Genomic DNA, 19773 nt, shown 5'->3' on the forward strand with positions numbered 1-19773 from the left:
CTGCTGGATCCAGAAGCAGAGAAAGCAGCACTGCCCACAAGGATGGACACCAGAGAGGCAGGGACCAGGGTGCTACAGCAATAAGGCCAGAGCCACGTTTCATATAGTCAATTTAAAGCACCACCTTAAAAAGTGCTTATTACAGAAGAGGGAAAAACCCAGAAGCCTTAAGTGACCATTTTAAAGCTTTCAGCTGTTTAATTGTGGCTTTCCACATGCTGACAGATAAGCCAGCGCCCTCGCCGCAGGAAGCCTCTCATCCCCAGAGTGCTCTCTGCAACCCTTGTGCCTAGGGAGATGCCAAAGCATCTTGGAGAGAGACCTCCTGAATGCCCCAAAGTGAAGGAGGATGTCCAGCCCTGCTGGTGAGATGGTGGCAGCCACCCAAGGTGACAGCAAGGCAGGCAGGGCAGCCCTCCACAGAGAGAGTGGGAGACCTTCTTGCTCGCTGCAACTGCCTGAAAGGAGGTTGGAGCGAGGAGGGGTCAGTCCCTTCTCCCAAGGAACAAGTCATAGGACAAGAGGAAATTGTGCCAGGGGAGGTTTAAACTGGATATTAAGAACGAGTTCTTTAATGAAGAGGTTGTCAGGCCCTGGCCCAGGCTGCCCAGGGCAGGGGTGGCATCCCCATCCCTGGAGCGATATCAAAGCCCTGTAGATGTGGTGCTGAGGGACATGGGGCAGTGGTGGCCTTGGCAGGGCTGGGTTGTTAATGGTTGGATTGCGTGATCTTAAAAGTCTTTTCCAACCAAAAGGATTCTGTGAGTCTGTGATTCTAAAAACCTGTTACAGCTGCACTACATCTTCAGGCAAAACCAGTGATAAATCTCCAGCCATGGTGCTCTGCAGCACCTCTGAGTGTCCAAGCCTTGGGCTGGACTCTGCAACATCCACCGCTCCCATCATAGCCTGGCAGAGCCTCCACGGGGGAAGAGCTACCCAAACCTCCTAGAGGACTGTGCATCACCATCAGCTTCACACCTCTGCGCACTGCACAGATACAAGGGAACATTTCAGATACACCCTGAAGATCATAGATCCCAGCCCTGCTTCCAAAATCAGTATGTGTGTTCAGGGGCTCCAGTCCCATTTCCTCCCAGTCAGTCCCCAGGGCACTTCTGGACTTGCCTCATGTCCCCCATCTCACTTCTGGACATGAAGCACCAGCTCCCCTCTTGTTCTAGGAACTCTTGAAATGTCAACGGCAAACAGAGCTACATGAAATAAAAGGGGCTCCCTTCTCTCCAGCTGCCAGGTCATGAAAATCCCGCAGGACTAGAGGGAAAAAAATAGAAAAAAGAAAAAAAAAAAGGAAGGAAGGACCAAAAAAAAAAAAAAAAAAAAAAGCAGGTTGTGGAAAGAAAAAAATAATTAGTTTCTGAGGCCCAGATGAACCTAGACCCTCTGCTAACCATGGCCAAAAAGTATCTTCTGGTGGGATGGGGGGGACCGTGCTGTGAAGAGCGGCCACGGGTGGCCCTGCCCAGTGCTTGCTGTGGGTACTTACTGGTGGTTGTGCTAGTGCCGATGGTGTTGATGGTTGTGGGGACGGAGGAGGAGGAGTAGAGGGGCTGATGGCCGTTCTCGCAGGCCAGGTTTTTGTCCTGCCAGCTGGAAGCGCTGACGCTTATGCCCGAGTCTCGCGAGTTCTGCCACCCGTTGAGTTTGTCGTCCGAGTTCTGTCTTTGGTGATAGTAGTGAGTCTGCCCGTAGTCCACCGAGTCCGAGCGGCCTCTGCTCTGGCTGCCAAAGCCACCCGACGTGCGGTCCTCCAGGTGGTTGAGCCACATGGCCAAGGCGCTGCGGTCCTCCAAGGAGGTGGCGGGGTGTATCAAGGCGTAGGACAAGAGCTGCCTGCTCTCCTCGATGTGTTGGTTGTGTTCGATCGAGTGGGCCAGGATTTTAGGCAAGAGTTTCATGTATTCGACTTTTGCCTCGATGTTTCCGGGCTTCAGTAAAGGCAGATGGGTTAACAACAGGGAAATCACTTTATCCTTGGATTCCTGTTGCCATTGGTTAATGATTCCTGTCGAAGGAAGAGGGGGGAAAAAAAAAAGAGAATTGAGAAATCGGGAAACCGAGCTAGTGAAGAAATAAATAGTCCCTGGCAAGAAGCTGTGGCTGCCCCATCCCTGGAAGTGTTCAAGCCCAGGCTGGATGGGGCTTGGAGCAATCTGGTCTGGTGGGAGGTGTCCCTGCCCATGCAGGGGGGGTTGGACTAGATGATCTTGAAGGTCCCTTCCAACCTAAACCTTTTTATGATTCATGAAATACAACGTGCCAAAGGAGGATGGCACTGTGTGAGCATCCCCCGGGCAGGGGGTCACTGTTCTCTGAAAACCCAGATCATGGCAAGGTGTGCTGAACTGCACACCAGGAGTTACCAGATGCTCCTGAAAAAAAATCACCAAAAAAGCTGAATTACACCCACCTCTATGGCCATGCAGACCCATTGCCGTTGTCCTCATGCTAATAAAAGTCACAGTTTGGCCCAAATTTTCTGTAACGCTGCCGATTCCACGACACACTACACACCAGCACTCTGTGGCTAAAGCTAAGCTTCTAAAAGCCCTGGTTGGAAAAGGTCAAGATTCAAGAGCCAAGAGGGTGAAGGGAAGACCCATCCCAGCAGGAGGGCAATAACCAAACCAGGGTGTTGGTCCATCCGCCAGCCCTGCATGATAAGCTGCCCAAGGATTGAGGGAAGGGCCACAGAGTTATTGTTCCTCTGTCAGCTCACGGCAGATAGGAGAGGGTTTGGAAGAGCGGGGGGAAAAGAGAACGCAAATATAGGGCTTAGATTTAAAAATATGCAAAAAGGAAAAGGCAGGGAATTACAATCTAGTCACTTAACTCCAAGTCCTGGAAAACTGATGCAACAAATAATGAAGCAACCTATTTGCAAGGACTTAGAAGATAACAAGATGATAAGTGACTGCCAACGCCCGTTTGTCAAGAACAATTCAATTTCCTTCTGTGACAGAGTAACTGGCCTGTGAGTAGCTGGAGAAGCAGCCAGGGCCATATATCTTGATATTCATTAGGTGCTGCTGCACATGCTTTCCTCAGCAGCACAGCAGAGGAACACGCTTGGGCAAAACTCCTCTCATGTGGGCACACAACTCATCAGAAAACCATCTGGAGAGAGTCGTTACTGGTGATTCACCGTCAGACTGGGAGGATGTGCTGAGCCAGGAGACTTGTCCCACCCGTGACACTACCCAGTATGTCAGCAGTGATATGGGTGATGTGATCAATGTATTTAATGGGTAGGAGGCTAGGAGCAATGAAAACACTCCAGACAACTGGATTAGATACCAAACAATGGTGAGACCTGGAGAACGGTCAGAAAAAAAACAGCTGCGTTAAGTAGGTGCAAATATCTGCCCCCAGGTGGGAACAAAGTGCTGTGCTGCACCAGCGGAGGGCCTGGGGCCAGGAAGCACCTCAGGCTGAACGTCAACCAAAATGCCACATGGCACCTAAGAACTGCCCCAGCCAGCCTGGCATCAGCCTGAGAGGCGAACACTGGCGTGGACAAGGTGCTCTCCGTGTCTCCTGGAGGTTGCGGTAATAGGTTTGAATTGCAGCAAAGGCAAATGAGGCTGGACATAAGAGACTACCTCCTACAGGTAGGGCTGGTGATGCACGTGGAGATCGGTTTTGAAGTCTCCATCAGCAGAGTTCTTCCTGATACAACCACCAGCCAAGGATAGCTCAGGATCTACCTAGACCAGGCGACTGAAACTCCCCAGCCCCAGATCAGTCTCTCCTCCAGCATTTACCAAATCTCTCTATGAAACCTTCAAACTTTCAGTCCCGGTAGCAGGCTGTGCCTAGAGGTTCCACAACTGAACCACCTGGTGAAAAAGCACTTCCGTTTGCTGCCCAAATCTTGACCAAGTGAAATGCCCTGAGTTCTCATGTTATTAAAAAATTCTCATAACTTGTTCCCCTCTCTGTCTGCTGTCTCCTATCCATATGGGAGAGGAAGTGGCTCTAAATCCCTGATTATCCCTATATCCTTCAGGCATTTTTGAGCTAGGGTAACTGAACTCACACCAGTGAAATTAAGATCTGGACTTCCAGAGGAGGCCATGAAGGTGACTTGAGGGCTAGAGCACCTCTCCTATAAAGACAGGCTGAGAGAGTTGGGGTGTTCAGCCTGGAGAGGAGAAGGCTCCAGGGAGACCTTAGAGCACCTTCCAGTGCCTGAAGGGGCTGCAGAAAAGCTGGGGAGGGGCTTGGGACAAGGGCAGGGAGGGATGGGATGAGGGGGAATGGATTAAAACTGGAAGAGGGGAGATTTAGGTTAGATCTGAGGAAGAAATTCTTTGCTGTGAGGGTGGTGAGACCCTGGCCCAGGTTGCCCAGGGAAGCTGTGGCTGCCCCATCCCTGGCAGTGTTGAAGGGCAGGTTGGATGGGGCTTGGAGCAACCTGGTCTGGTGGGAGGTGTCCCTGCCCATGGCAGGGGGTTTGGAACTATATGGTCTCAAAGGTCCCTTCCCACCCAAACCATTCTATGATTTATAGGATCACTCACCAGGTTTGCTCTTGGGAAGACCCACACTGCTGTCCAGCAGCTAACCCGACCCTTCCACTAGCCTGCGACCTCCAAGAGGGCTATCACAGTAGGGCCTTTTCCCAGCGAGGGCCAAACCCTGCATATGGGTTCCTGGACAGAACTGCAGTGGTGAGCAGCACTCACCCTTCCAGCTTCACTTGCCCAGTTTGAAGGTGTGCAACTGTTTTAACAGGAAGCCACTAGATGGCTTGCTGGAAACACCAATGGCTCTCACTGGAACTTTCTGCAGGGATATTTACTTCTCCACAGACCCAGCCCTCCTCCAGCACCACTTCCTGACGCAGCTGCCAGCGTGCCCAAGCCATCCCGTGCTACTGCACCAAGAGGCACAAGGGACACAGTGTGACACAGCTCTGCTAGGAAAGATCTGCTTCATCTGCAGCAGAAGGTGAGTTTCAGTACTCTGGGTGCCCTCCCATTCCCGTGGATATGCTGTGAGGGCATTTTGGTGCTAAAGAATCAGGAAAAGGAACACCCAGTGAAGCTGTAAAAATCACATGAACACAGCAGAACGCAAGGTCCACTCCACAGCAGGTACATGACATACACCTTCTGATCCAATGCAAAGAAACTTCTATCTTGGGTCATAATTCACCATCCTGAGCCCTTTCACCTGGCCAACATTTTTTTGTCAAGAGTACCGTGGGAATGAAGCCACTCTTTGGGGGATCCAAATGCAACCTCTCCATCCTGAGCCAAGCTCTACCCATTGCGTGCAGGGTATTGTGGACAGGAGCAACCTCAAAACACTTTGGAGCAGCTCTGCTCTGTTGGTACTGGCTGAGAAAGCAAGAGGAGAGCCTTGGAGTTCGAGACTCTCTGCTTTTGGAAGTTCTTAAGCGGGACATTTCATCTAAATCCTCCTGTGGATGCAACCTTTCACTGTGGGCCCCACTGGCTGGGGGGGACCTGGCAGTGAGGCAAATCTGTAGGCAAGGACAAATATAACTCAGATTTTTCTTAGCAATGACTGGATTTTCATCCCTGCTTTCCACATCCTCCTCTGCCAGTGGTAATTAGGGATAACGGCTTCTCCACAAGGACAGCCTCCACATCTTCGCCTTTGCCTGCTCCTGAAGCATGTGGACTTGGTCACAGACCTATCTCATTACTATTTCTCGTTGCTATCACTTTTTTCTGCAAGTTCAGAGAGCACAGAAGTCAACGTGAGTTTGGATCATTGATTTGTCAAGCTGATGGAGGCAGATTTGCGCTGCAAAGATGACCCTGAATGGCACAGAATCACAAAATCCCAGAGTGGATTGGGTTGGAAGGGGCCTTCAAGATCATCCAGTCCCAACCCCCTGCATGGGCAGGGACACCTCCCACCAGCCCAGGTTGCTCCAAGCCCCATCCAACCTGCCCTTCAACACTGCCAGGGATGGGGCAGCCACAGCTTCCCTGGGCAACCTGGGCCAGGGTCTCCCCACCCTCACAGCAAATAATTTCTTCCTCAGATCTCATCTCCATCTCCCCTCTTTCTTGCTATAGCAGTCATCACCATCTGCTTCATGGCTGGCTGACCACGAGGCTTGACACAAGTCACTGTCCACGACCTCTCCAAGCCCCAGTGCAGGGACCCCTGCACAGGGACACAGCCCGATGTCATTCAGCACCTACTGTGAACAAAATGCTTGGCCAGGTTGATCGATTTTGAAACGCTACCGGTTGCTCACAAAACCTACTGCACAGGGAGGGCATCTTTCAGACCACTCTCTTGCACCAGCTGAAGCCTGAACATTTGCCCACCACAGCATCTCTGTATTTTCCATATGCAGATGTAATTCTGCCGCAGGCAAAGCTTTGTGTCATGCTTCACCTGATCTATCTGTCCCTTCTCTCTCCTGCTTCTTGGCCGGCTGCCTGGGAGGTGAAACCCTGTCTTATTTTCTCCCCTCCTCCTGCAGAGGGATGTCACCCATCCCCTTAACACCCCCACATTTTATCACTGCCCTCAGGGCGACTCAGCAGTGCTTCAGGCCAGCAGAGCTGAACCCCAACCTGACACCATCTGTGGGGAAAGATGCAGGACTTTGCAGCAGCTCAGAGAAGCTGAGGAGTCAAAGTATCAGTAAGAAAAGGCATGTGCTGGTAAAAGCTGCTGGTACCACTTGTGCATAGGAATTATGTAGCAAAATACATGCAGAAAAAATGGAGCCCGGTGCAAACTGTGTGCAGGGGAGGAGGAGGATGGGGGAGGCAAGTGGCCATGGCCTGGCTGGACTCCTCTTCCTCACATAGAGGGGATGAGTGTGAAGGTCACCACTGGAAAAACACAGGATGGTGCCACAGCCTCTTCCTAGGAAACCTGCCTCAGACCTCCAAGGGATTATAGAATCATAAAAGCATTTTGGCTGGAAAAGATCTTTAAGGTCATCAAGTCCAGCTGTTAAACCAGCACTGCCAAGGCCACCATTAAACCATGTTCCATTGCCCTTCTCTGGACACGCTCCAGCCCCTCCATGTCCTTCTTGTGGTGAGGGGCCCAGAACTGACCCCAGGATTGGAGGTGCCCCCCAGATCCCTGAGAGACAATCCCTGCCCTGCTCCTGCTGCCCACCCCAGTGCTGACACAAGCCAGGATGCTGGTGGCCTCTTGGCCACCTGGGCACACACTGGCTCATATTCAGCTGTTGTGACCAACACCTCCATGTCCTTTTTCACCAGGTACTTTCCAGACACTCTTCTTCAAGCCTGGAGCATTGTCTGGGGTTGTTGTCACCCAAGCGCAGAACTCGGCACTTGGCTTTGCTGAACCTCATACATTTGGCCTCAGTCCATCGATTCAGCCTGTCCAGGTCCCTCTGCAGAGCCTTCCTGCCCTAAAGCAGATCAACACTCACACCCAGCTTGAGTGTCATCTGCAAAACGACTGAGATTTGGGGGTTTGAAATCACAACCCCAAACGATGGGGCACTGATCCGAAACCCCCGGGCACCCTTCCCTACTCCCGTCTGCGCAGGAGCTGTTCTCCTCTGCCAGCAGCAGGATGTGCACAATTAAAGAAAAATGGAAAATAATTAGATCTGAAAGAGGCTTGGCTCTCTCTGAGATGGTGTGGAAAGTCAGGCTTAATCCTGTCTGTCAGAAAACAGAGGGATCTGGAGAGGGAGGGGCAAGGAGAGGAAAGCTGGAGTTGCCTCTGGGCAGGGGGAGGGAGGCCAGCATCCCCCTGAAGCCCCTCTCCACCCTCTCCCCAAACACAGGAGCCCCATTTCAGCTCCCTACCAGCTGCCAGGCACTCCTGGACATCTGGGATGTCTCATCATTTTGTCTCTCAACCCCTCTCCTCAGGTCAGCTGTGGGCAGGGCATGTCCCAGCATTGGGCTCCCACGTCCCAGGGTCCCGTCATGCTCCCTGCAGTGGTGTAGGAGGTCGCAGACACTGATCACATCACAGCCTCCTTAGTCTCCCTGCGTGCTTCTTCAAGGCTACCTGAATCTTTCCACCTCAAGGCTTTTGGTGCTCCACGGGATGGCAAGACTTAATATTTGGAGCCAGCACATTTGAGCACAGAGGAAGCCCCAAAGCCAGAAACTCCACCTTGCTGCTCTGAAACTCTCCCAGATCCCTGCCTGGCCTGTTGTTGCCACTGCTTCAACATCTCCTTTTGGAGATGAGCTACAATAACAACTGACAACAAGCACCCCAAGGAGCCAGCTTCCGTCCCATCCCAGGCTCTGTAATGGGAAGGGATGGAAGAAGCTGGTACCCCTGATGGAGAAAATCCCAATTTTAATTATGGGACTTTTTTTCTTGGGACTTTTCCTGAATGAAGGTGGGATGTGAAGGTACCTTCTAAGGCAGAATTGCTGACCTGATACAATTTTGCTGCCATGCAGCAGAGCTGGTGGATGTGCAGGTGCCTGTGGATAAATATAGCACCAGGTCCTGCTTCCAAGGCTGAAACCTGTGTTGCATTATCAATAGATTCAATGCTATCCTCAAACCCGAGGCTTTCTGGCTTTAGAAAGAGGTGATGTTTGCCAATTTAATAAGTGCTCATCATAGTTCTCTGTTACAAATCTCCTTAATCACTTGTGGATCCCTGCAAACTGCTAATTGCCTTGTCTGGTGGTGATGGATCCTCCCCTAACGCTGCACTGCCTGAAGGGCTTTCTTGCCTTTGGACCTGTTTCCTAAGAGATGACGAGGTTACTTCAAACACCAGTGAGGCACCTGGAGCTGCTGAAGCTGTTCATGATGGACCAAGAACAGTCATGGTTTTCCAAAGGTAAAACCAGCCTGGATGGACAAAGGCAGGGATACACAGTCCCTGTGGGTGCCTGCAAAAACCAACGCGGGCAGCAGCATAAAGTATCTATCTGCCTGTTTTTTCCTTCTGTTTTTGATTTCTGCAAAGACATTTTGGTCTTCACCTCCAAAACACTGACCCTGCCTACAGGGATGGCCGAGAGGAACTGTAAGCACAGGCACACAAATACATGGGTCTCACCAGGTGAAATGTCTCCAAGGAGTAACAGCAACACGTGCTCAACTCAAGTGCTTAAAAAGACTCCAAAAAAAACCCATCCCCAAACAAAAGAAACAAGAATTCTGAAGGCAGAAATTGGCTTATCCTCTTGGTTTTGTGTACAACTTACTGCATGTCACAAATGAAGAAGACAAATAGGTTGACTGAGGCTTTGACAAAGAGGGCAAGATGAATGAGGCCTAATTTATGAGCTAAACAACAGCTTATCATCAGTAAAAAGGACAGCAATTAATGACTGGAAGTGTTTTAAAAACTGCTCAAGGATTTTCGGAGTGACAAAGGGTATGTTCAAATAGCAGGGCTGGTATCATCACTCCACAATGTTAAGTCAGTGCATTTAAGGGTTCCAGTTGTCAGTGTGTTGCTCTTAAATGACTGTTTTATTATATCCTTGCTTTCAGTTTAACATTTTCCATAAAAAGTTCTCAAAAGCCCATTCAGATGATTTGTCCAAACCAGAAATGACTAAGAGTTTGACGAAGGGTACCCACCAAGCAGAGCACCTTGAAAGCAGGGCTGAATGGACCAGCGCTCTCAGATGTCCTTGGGGAGAAAAAAACCAAAATTTTTGTACCAAAAATTGAAGCTGGGATCCCTGATCTAGCAAAGTGACATGCTGCAGCATTAGGGATGGGTGGGAAGATCCAGGTGCTCCTGGCTGACAACCAAGTCTTCCTAGGGTTGGATGACACTGAGGTTTTCATGTCTTGGAAGGCCAACGGTGAAGCAGAAATCCCACCCACGCTTAGGCAGGTTCTGACTGCTCGAAGTGAGCCTTGCACAGCTGCCCTGCTGCAAGCAATGGCTATTTTTGGGTCTGCAGGAAGGTTTGTCAGGAGGCCTTCCTCAGCAGCTCCCTGAAGAGGTTCCCATTGTTTGCTGTTTCCTGGACTATTGATGTGGCACCAGCATCGGGTGGTGGGCAGAGCTATGTGGAGGCACCCAATTTTTTTGGCAGAGGCAGAAAAATCAGTGCCTGGATTCCTCCTGCCACGTGAAGACCTAACAGCAGATCACTACATACCAGCTCCTCCATGCATGCATGCAAGATTCTGAGCTTCCATGGACATCACCAGAACCTGCAGTAACTGAGGTCAGTGCTCGTACCTCACACCTCTTGCAGCGCCAGGAGTGTCTTCATCGTTTCAAGGCAAATGGGAGCCAAGAAACCTGACCCTGCATATGAACACAGCCCAACAACCTCTGTTTGGCCAAAATGTCATCTCCCAGCAAATGGCCACCAAGAGAGAAACCCCAACCCTTCGTTTACTGGCTGTTTGTTCCAGTGTATCCCAAACATCTTCTTTCCAGTTGAATTTACTTGGTTTAAGCTTCAGTTTATCTGGATAAATTCAGTTATTCAGTGTAAATTCCGGTCTGAATTAAAGAGGTCCCTGATGGCTTATGATTTCTCAAGTGAAGGTACACAGGATCCTGAACTCAAGTCACCTCCATTCTTGTTCCTGGTAAGCTCAGCAGAAGCTAAATGTCGTGTCTCTAACAGGTCGTGGCTCTATGCTCATTAATCCTGAGACCATGGCAACGCTTCTACTGGCTCTATGACTTCCAGCACCCATATGAACTGGGTCTTCCTTGGCTTGGTGAAAAGCACGAGTGGGGTGGATCACACAGGATGGTTTGCAGCGAAGTTAGGAACAAAAAATGAAGCTATTTCCACCACTAGTCTGAACCTGCACCATGCGTATCGATCAAGGACAGGCTGCTGCCACTCCCAGCCTTCCTGCAACTGGATCCACTGGTCTGTGAGACGGTCCAACTCCCCATCACTCACCACACAAACTCCTCTCTAACATTACTGCAGACATGAACCTCTGCCCTGCCTCCTGCCACAGCAGCTTGAACAAAGGAGAACTGCACTGAGCTTCCCAACAAAGGGATTTCAATGACTGTTTGCAGTAATGAGCCCGGCACGCTGACCCGCTCGCGGGACTTTGCTTGGGAGAACGTACATCATTCTCTTCCGAAATCAGCATCACTCACAAGACCAACATTAAAGAAAACAAAAGTGAGAACCCTGTTGGAAACCCTCTGTACCCCATCCTGAGCACATCAATACCCTGGCTGCTGAACCTGGCAGCCTTCTCCCTTCACCAGAGGCCAAACATTAGGAATTTCAGCGTGTGCCTTTCGTTATATTAACCGACGCTAATTAAAAGAAAAACAAACAAGGTTATTGCAGACCTGCCAACTGCACAAGGAGATGCAAGCTGACATCAAAAAGCTTGGCAACCTGAATCCTGCTCCTCCTTTCACCCAAATCATAGAATCACAGAATGGTTTGGAAGGGACATTAAAGCCCACCTAGTTCCAACCCCCCTGCCGTGGGCAGGGACACCTCCCACCAGCCCAGGTTGCTCCAAGTCCCAGCCAACCTGCCCTTCAACACTGCCAGGGATGGGGCAGCCACAGCTTCCCTGGGCAACCTGGGCCAGGGTCTCGCCACCCTCACAGCAAAGAATTTCCTCCTCATGTCCAACCTAAATCTCCCCTCTTTCAGTTTCAAGCCATTACCCCTTGTCCCATCACTCCATGCCATCACTTTTTACATGAAAAGTTGCTCTCCAGGCTTCCCACAGCCCCTTCATAAGATACTGGAAGATTCTTTAAAGTCTCTCTGAAGCCTTCTCTATACCAGGCTGAACAACCCCAAATCTCTCAGCCTGTCTCCAGAGCAGAGGTGCTCCAGCCCTATGATCATTTCTGTAGCCTCCTCTGGACTCTCTCCAACACCTTGATGCAAACTGGTGGCCAACACAGCCAAGAAGACACTGCTGATGTCTCTGAGCCTATCTATGCCTGCATCGTGGTGTGTAAACCCCGCTGATGTCCCCCTGCAGCAGTCAGGACAGGCCAGCTCTACATCCTGGGGATTGCTTCTTCCCAGGTCTCTGAAACCTCTCTTTCCAGCAGATAAGTTGGGATTTGATGGACGAAAAACCAAGATAACCTCTCAGCTGGGTTTTGCTTGTACTCCCTCCTGTTGAGGTCTAACAGCCTGACTTGTGGAGAAACTTGGGAAGTAGTGGCCAAGCTCCTTCCCTGTAACAAGCCTTGGTTAGGAGCAGGGAACAGCGAGACAGTCTGCAAACAAGTTCTGAACACCAGGAGGGCTTGAGGATCACTATTCATGGGAACTGGGGGTCTGTGCTTTCCCCCCTGGAGCACCCACCCCCACAGCTATGAACCTCAGGGTCCAAGGTGGCTTCATGGCTCAGCACTATCCCCGTGTCTTCAGTCTACAAAAAGACATAAAATAGCCAATCGCTCAACTCCCCCTTCCCCAGCTTCTGTGCACATGACCCCTCTGAAGGACAGAAGGACCTCTTGTTCAGCACCCACAAGGAGAGGACACACAGACAGCAATCTGAGCCTTGTATCACACCAGGCACACCCCCAACCTCCCTTCTCCACCACCCACGACCCACCTCACTTCCCAGCTCCACAACAGTGCCCGGGTGCTCCAGCACCCAACGGGAAATGTGCTGGTGACACACTGCAGCCTGGTGGTTCAGATGGCACTGGTTCTCCTCTGTGTCTCCAGCAGCTACATCACATTCTATGAGGCTAAAAATACACAAAGTACTTTCCTAATGCTTCTTTTCCACCCGAGCAGTTGCTGCAGAGAAGCTGTGAACAGGAGGGGAGGTGAACAGACCAGTGCACATGCTGGGAAGAGATGCCATAAAAATGGGAGCACAAATTATCCCACCAAAGGAGGTGGCTGGGACAGTCCCCACTGCAGGCAACACTGGCACCTTGGAAAGACAAAGGCAAGAGCCACACAACCATGCAAAGCCAAGTGTTTCTGATTGTACTGCAGGATTCAGCACTGGCAGGAGCACCGGGGGCTTCACAAAGGAGCATCTTCTCTGTCTTTAATGACCAAGATTAAGAAGCTCCATGTAAATGAACTACACAACATCCCTTTGACCTGTTATTAACAGTGTTCATTTAACCAGTGAAAACAATTCTGTCCAAAAGACAAAACCTTCCTGCAACAGCTTCCAGCATCCCCCTGCGTGCAACTGGTGGAGTCATCAACCCTGGAAGGATTTCAAAGCCTCACAGATTTGGTGCTGAGGGACACAGTTTAGTGGTGGTGTTGGCAGTGCTGGGTTAACAGTTGGACTTGATGAACTTGAAAGTGTTTTCCAACCAACACAATTCTATGATTCTTGGGGGGGAGAAACAAAAAAAAACCCCTGTGGGGGACAAGGCACGAGCCCTACTTGACTCTTTGCCCTTTTAAAGGCAATTCTACTTGGGCAGCAAGTTCAGCTCTTTACGGCTGGCAACTCCCCTCTCCACCAAGCTCCAAAGCAACAGCAGCCCATCAAGTGTGCATTTTGTAGCATTGGTCCCTTCCTTGTGGGGAAGAAATTACTGGAAAGGAGGTCTCAGGCTCAACATCTCAGCCTTGGTCTGTGCTTCTGGATCTCACAGCAGGGACAGCATTAGCAAGAGTAGGGAATTTCAGCACTGAAGCCAGGCCCAGAAACAACCCTCCATCAGATCTATGCATCCCATCACCCCAAACAGGCTGATGAAACCACCCCAGGGCAGCGAGCTCAGCCCTCTCCATCCCAGCTGTAAACTCAAAACGGAGCACAACTCCCATTCTTTTGGTCAGAAGCAGAACAAACCAGAAGATCCCTCCACAAAACATCCCTTAATTCATGCCGAGAGCCACAAGGCCCGACGAGCCCAGCTCTACCGTGCGGCAGAGCGAGGAGGAAGAACCAAGATTTTCACATTTTGGACACTATTTTCCCTCTCTACCTCAGGAGCTTGCCAGAGCTCCAGTTATTAGGAGCTGTTTGCACAACCCCAGGAGCAATGTATTTTTAGCGCTGGAGAATCGCATGGCACGATCACCGAGCGTGCTTCTGCAGACAGCAACAAGAGCAGGGATTTTTCCTGCTCTAAATTGGCTGCAGCCACTATGGTTTTCAACCCAGACTTTCAGGAAACTCAGAAGGAGCAGGAGCCCTTTTCCATGACACGTTTTAATACCAAGCTGAAGTAGATTCGATTTTCATACCGTGCAGCTGATGGGAGGTTTTTATGGATTTGTTTTCTATCTGTCGAGCACTTTTGCTACGGAGCATAATACTGTGTATCATCACAACACTCCCTAGCAACGTGGCTTTTAATTTAGTGCAGAGCTTTGCAACGTTGAGAGCATCTCACTGACTCAGATCAAGACAACACACTGGGAAGCCTTATCAGAAGCCCCACAGGTGCCGAGGGAACCTACATCACGTGTGCAGCAGCATTTGAGCTCCTCAATGCACCGTGGCTGGCACAAGCATGCAGAACACCTTAGGAAAGATGGATTTGCCTCCCTGATTTCACAGGGCCATGGTTCAGCCAGCACAGTGTCATGGAGTCATGACTACACTGATGATAGGGCTGCCAATGGGTGTAAAACAAGAGTGAAAATCTCTCAAGTTCTGTGCTCAGACAGAAAAACGTGGGAAACCGTTCAGTGTTGGCAATAAGAGCAGAGAGCCAGACGAGGCACGAGAAAGGGTGAGGTACCACCTCCTCACTTTTCACCCAGAGGCCAGGAGGAGGACAGACACTTAGTAGACAGAACAACCAACCTCCTAGAAAAGCTGTCCTGAAGAGTGAAGCCAGCCTGACACAGGCTCCCAAAACCAGCCTCTCTTTTCTCACTGGAGCACACAATCTCCTGGGCATCAGGGGCTACATGTTCTCAAGCCTCAGATGGGGAGGATGGTCTTTTGAAACTGTAGGAAAATACTGCCTGGGTCCTACCTGACAACAGAGAACGTGAGAAACTGCAAAGGCACTATCAACAGTGCTGGACACCATCAGGTGAGGTGTTTCTCCACGTCCACGCAGTAGCTGCAGGAGAGCACCAGAAGGCAGAAGCACCATTCATACTAGGTAGGTGGAAGAAAGCTACCACAGAAGAAATGACACCAAAATGCTGCCCCTAGGGGAGCTGCTGCTCTCAGGCTGAAATGGGAGGCATGGAGGGGAATCCATCAGCCCTTGTGCATGCAACGTGGAGACAGAAATATCAGAACAGCCATGCCAGGTCTGATGGACAAAGATATCCTGACAAGATCCTGGGTCAAGTGGCTTTTGTTGGCTGCTATGCTAAGTTAGCTGAGCTTAGCTGGCCTGAAGAGGCATCTTGGCCCATGACAACAGGATGGGTCAGTGAGGATGAAGAGTTTAATTAAACAGGGAGCTGCAGTTGCTTCCAAAAGTCCCATCACTTCTTGGAGCTCGTGAGCTCAACAATGGCAAAATGCTGCTGGTTATGCTGCTTCTGGGACATGGGGCTATAGGTGGGGAATGAATTCACTGCCTGCCTTCACTTACACTGGGGTTATATGCCTCTGCATGCCCTAAAATCCAGATTTTCAGTGGAATTTCCCAGGATGCAGGAGGCCAAAGAAATAAAAAATGTGATTTCAGTATCTCTTCTTTTAGCCTAATCCATAAAAATGCCCAAACCTTCCTTGCTTTCAGGGAGGAGACTGCAGGAACAGCCACAGGCCTGGAGGAAATAATCCTCTGACTTCTTCACTTCAACTGCAAGAAGCCTTTTAGCAAAAAGCTCCATTGAAATGCAGATAAGTTTCTTCAAAGGCTAAAAAAGCAATAAAATTATCTGAATGTCACAACTACGTTGCCTAACATGGAGAAAGGATTTAGAAGAGGGGGAAAAAAAAATAACACTAAAAATAAGTTATGAAGGGTATGTAAGGTATTGATACACAGCACATGGTTTAAACTGTTAATCATTGAACAGATTCCAGTATAAAAATAAAAGAGACTGAAGCTGCACATAATGGAGGAGTTGCTCTATTTATAAACTTCTCTGTGCAAAGGGCAGGCGAGGGCCGGGACAAGCAGGCAGCAGAGGCAGAGGGACACTGCTCCAGAGCCTGTATTTTGAGGGAAAATGAACAGATCTCATCTTTTTAATTTATTTTTTTAACGTTTTTTTAAGCGTTGTCAACAAAACCAAACTGAGTTGTCCACCAGCCTGTGTGCCCCAGCCATGTGAGCAGCATTTACAGCTCCTGCATGTGACAGCAATCCCAATTTAGCCAGTAACTGACTCCCTCTGACCTCTAATAACACCGCTCCCAAATTAGAGCCCTCAATTTGACTTGGCTTTGGTCCTTCCCTCCCAGAGACATAAAGCATCCTTTTTCCCCCCCCTCCCTGAACATTCATAATCCCATCCTTTCACCCTGCCAACTCAAACTCACATTTAGCCTTTTCCTACTTTATTTCTTTTTTTGGGGGGGTGGGGGTGTGGAGGGACGAGGGGGTGCAGGCAGCTAGGGGCAGGGGAAAAGCCTAGTGGAAATCCACCAAGAGACATAAACCCAACAACAAAATCCGACCAAAAAAAAAAAAATTCCAAGCTGGTGACATTCAGCTGGAAAAGCTCAGTGACTCACATGCAAATAAAAACTGCCTAACTTCACTGCTGCATGACGCAGGCCGCTGGCTCCAACATGAAAAGGCCGGGATGAAATCATCCGCAATTAAACTGGGAGCTTGGAAGGCTGCAAAAGCAGCCGCATCAGCGCAGCTCCCTCCGCTTAATAGGAAACACAAAGGAAGGAAGTTCAGCAGAGTGAGAACATCCCCCTTTTCCCCTCCTTCCCACCACCACCTCGTGCCATCAGTCATCCCCGACCATCGGCGCGGCTCCTCCGGCATCACACGTCGGCGCTCGGCTCCGGCGAGCTGCTCGCTCGCAGGCTGCTGCTGCCAGCTTTTAATGGGCTTTCCTGGAATACTAGCTCAAAAGTAAAATAAAAATAAGTGTGGCTACGTAGGAAGGCAAAACCCCACCAGACAGAGACTTCTTCCAGAGGTTTCTGCCCTGTCCTGCGCAGAATGGTATGATTTATGGTAGAATGAATATTGACAAACCCTGGAGAGAATCCAGTGCCTCCCCAAATCCCACAAGGAGGGGGAGAGGGATTAAAATCATAGAATCACAGAATATCTTGGGTTGGAAGGGACCTCTAAAGGTCATCTAGTTCAACTCTCCTACAATAAGCAGGGACATCTCACACTAGACCAGACTGCTCAAGCCCCATCAAGCCTGACCTTGAATGTCTCCAGGGATGGGCCCTCGCCACCTCTCTAGGCAACCTGGTCCACTGATCCACCACCCTCATATTAAAGAACTTTTTCTTAATGTCCAACCTAAACCTACCCTTCTCTAGCTTGAAACCATCACCCCTCGTCCTATTGTTACATGCCCTTGTGAACAGGTCTTCTCCAGCCTTCTTATAGACTCCCTTCAGGTACTGGAAGGTCGCTTTAAGGTCCCCCCAGCGTCTTCTTTTCTCCAGGCTGAACAGCCCCAAATCCTTCAGCCTGTCTTCATAGTAGAGCTGCTCCAGCCCTCGGATCAGCTTCGTTGCCCTCCTTTGGACACGCTCCAACAGGTCCACGTCCTTCCTGTTTTGGGGGCCCCAGAGTTGCACACAGTACTGCAGGTGAGGTCTCACCAGGGCAGAGTAGAGGGACAGAATCACCTCTCTTGATCTGTTGGCCACACTTCTTCTGATGCAGCCCAGGATTCAGTTGGCCTTCTGGGCTGCACTTGCACACTGGTGGCTCGTGTCTAGCTTTTGATCCACTAGTACCCCCAGATCTTTTTTCCCAGGGCTGCTCTCTAGCATGTCTTCCCCCAGCCTGTGTTCATATCTCAGGCTGCCAAGGCCCAGGTGCAGGACCCTGCACTTGACCCTGTTGAACCTCGTGAGATTCACCTGGGCCCCCTTCTCCAGCTTGTCCAGGTTCCTCTGCATGGCATCCTATTCCTCTGGCATAATGACCTCACCACCCAGCTTGGTGTCATTGGCAAATGTGATCTTAGTTCTTAGGTTTTCCCTTGCATTTCAATAGTGCTTTTAGATGTTTTTCAGGTACTGTCTGAAGACACTACGGAAATGCACTTGCAGTGACCTGCAGTGCAGGGCTGAGGCAGGGATTTGGGTCCAAAGGGTTCCCCTTACACCACGAGGTGATCTGGGATCCACATCTGTACCCCCCCAATGCAACCATTTGTGGGCTCATGCCATGAACCAGGTCATCGGTCTCCTCCAAGCTAAAAATAACACCAAAAGAGGGGGAATAAACTAAGTAAAAGTAATTTAACCTAGATTGGTCTGCTGATGGGAGTCACAGCAGGGATCTACTAAAGCTTTGGTGCTCCAGCTGAGAAGGGAAAACAATCCTTTAAGCAAGCATTGGCCTCCCCGCACTCTGAAACACTCATGAGCATCAGTCCGGGATGCAGGAATCATAGAATCACAGACAGGTTTGGGTGGGAAGGCATGTTCAAGATCATCCAGTTCCAACCCCCCGCATGGGCAGGGACACCTCCCACCAGCCCAGGTTGCTCCAAGCCCCATCCAACCTGCCCTTCAACACTGCCAGGGATGGGGCAGCCACAGCTTCCCTGGGCAACCTGGGCCAGGGTCTCACCTCCCTCACAGCAAAGAATTTCTTCCTACTGTCTTATCTAAATCTCCCCTCTTACAGTTTTTAGCCATTCCCTCTCATCCCATCCCTCCCTGCCCTTGTCCCAAGCCCCTCCCCAGCTTTCCTGGAGCCCCTTCAGGCACTGGAAGGTGCTCTCAGGTCTCCCTGGAGCCTTCTCTTCTCCAGGCTGAACACCCCCAATGGGAGGACAGTGCTCCAAGCACCTGGATCAGCCTCAACCAGTGGCTTGTTGCACCTACTTAAGTCAAGGATAACACAAGGACTCCATGGAAATCAGGTGACCAGCTGCACATCTATTCGGAAACCGAGGGCTTAAACCTTTACAGGTTTCCTCCCAGCCAGGGCTCCCGTCCTTATCCCTGGGTTTACAGATCCTGCTGCAAGACCCCAGGCCCAGCCGAAGGCTGCTCAGCGCTCGCTCCAGCCTGCGGCGGCCACAGGGCCAGGGAGTGAACAGGTCCATCAAGGGTACCCGGGAGGCACGAGCCTCCTGCCAGGCAGCCCACATTTGCCCCCGAGGAACCTGCACCTCCCCAGGGAAAAAAGTAATCAACAACCAACAATAACGTAGAGAGGTCTACAAGCGGGGGAAGGCTGCCACGGGCTGCGGGAGGACATCCGGCAGAGCCCAGGCCATCTGGTCAGCGAGCCTGGGCAGTGACACTGCCCTCCCTTTGCCACCAGACACTAATTCCTTTCATCCTGCCTGGTGTAATTTTAGGTCTGCGACCAGGCCCATCTGCCTTTGAGATGCTCGTTTTATTTTCGGCCGAGCCCTCCCTTTCACCACTCCCTTCTTAAAGGAAGCCCAAATCGGGCACCGTTGGGAACAGCGCTCCTTGTCCAGTCCCTCTAATCACCCAGCACTAAGGAGCTATCTCAAGCATGCTCTGTAACACCATCACTCATCAAATGGAGGGGTGTCATTATCTTCAAAGCGTTTTGCAAACACTTTTTCATGTTCCCACCACAAGGCAGTAATTATTCACTTCTCCCTGAATGTGGTGGGCTTGGTCCAGCGTCCTGGAGCTCGGCCAAGACGTGCTCAGCAAAATTTAACGGGGCCAAAGCAAAGATAAAACAAACTGGTTCCTGTCTTTGGATGCTGGGGGCTGCTACTGATGCTTCCTGTCCCACAGCAGACATGGAAA

At 50.5% G+C, this 19773-nt stretch overlaps 1 protein-coding gene across 1 annotated transcript in view; it reads right to left on the minus strand.

Moving 5' to 3' along the window:
* Nucleotides 1-19773, minus strand: part of SAMD4A (sterile alpha motif domain containing 4A) — a 108657-nt gene that overhangs the window by 36708 nt on the left and 52176 nt on the right. The window contains 1 exon segment of the mRNA XM_051621155.1: nucleotides 1508-2026. Coding sequence (XP_051477115.1) covers nucleotides 1508-2026 — 519 coding nt within the window.

Source organism: Apus apus, chromosome 5, assembly GCF_020740795.1.
Source record: "Apus apus isolate bApuApu2 chromosome 5, bApuApu2.pri.cur, whole genome shotgun sequence".
NCBI lineage: Eukaryota > Metazoa > Chordata > Aves > Apodiformes > Apodidae > Apus > Apus apus.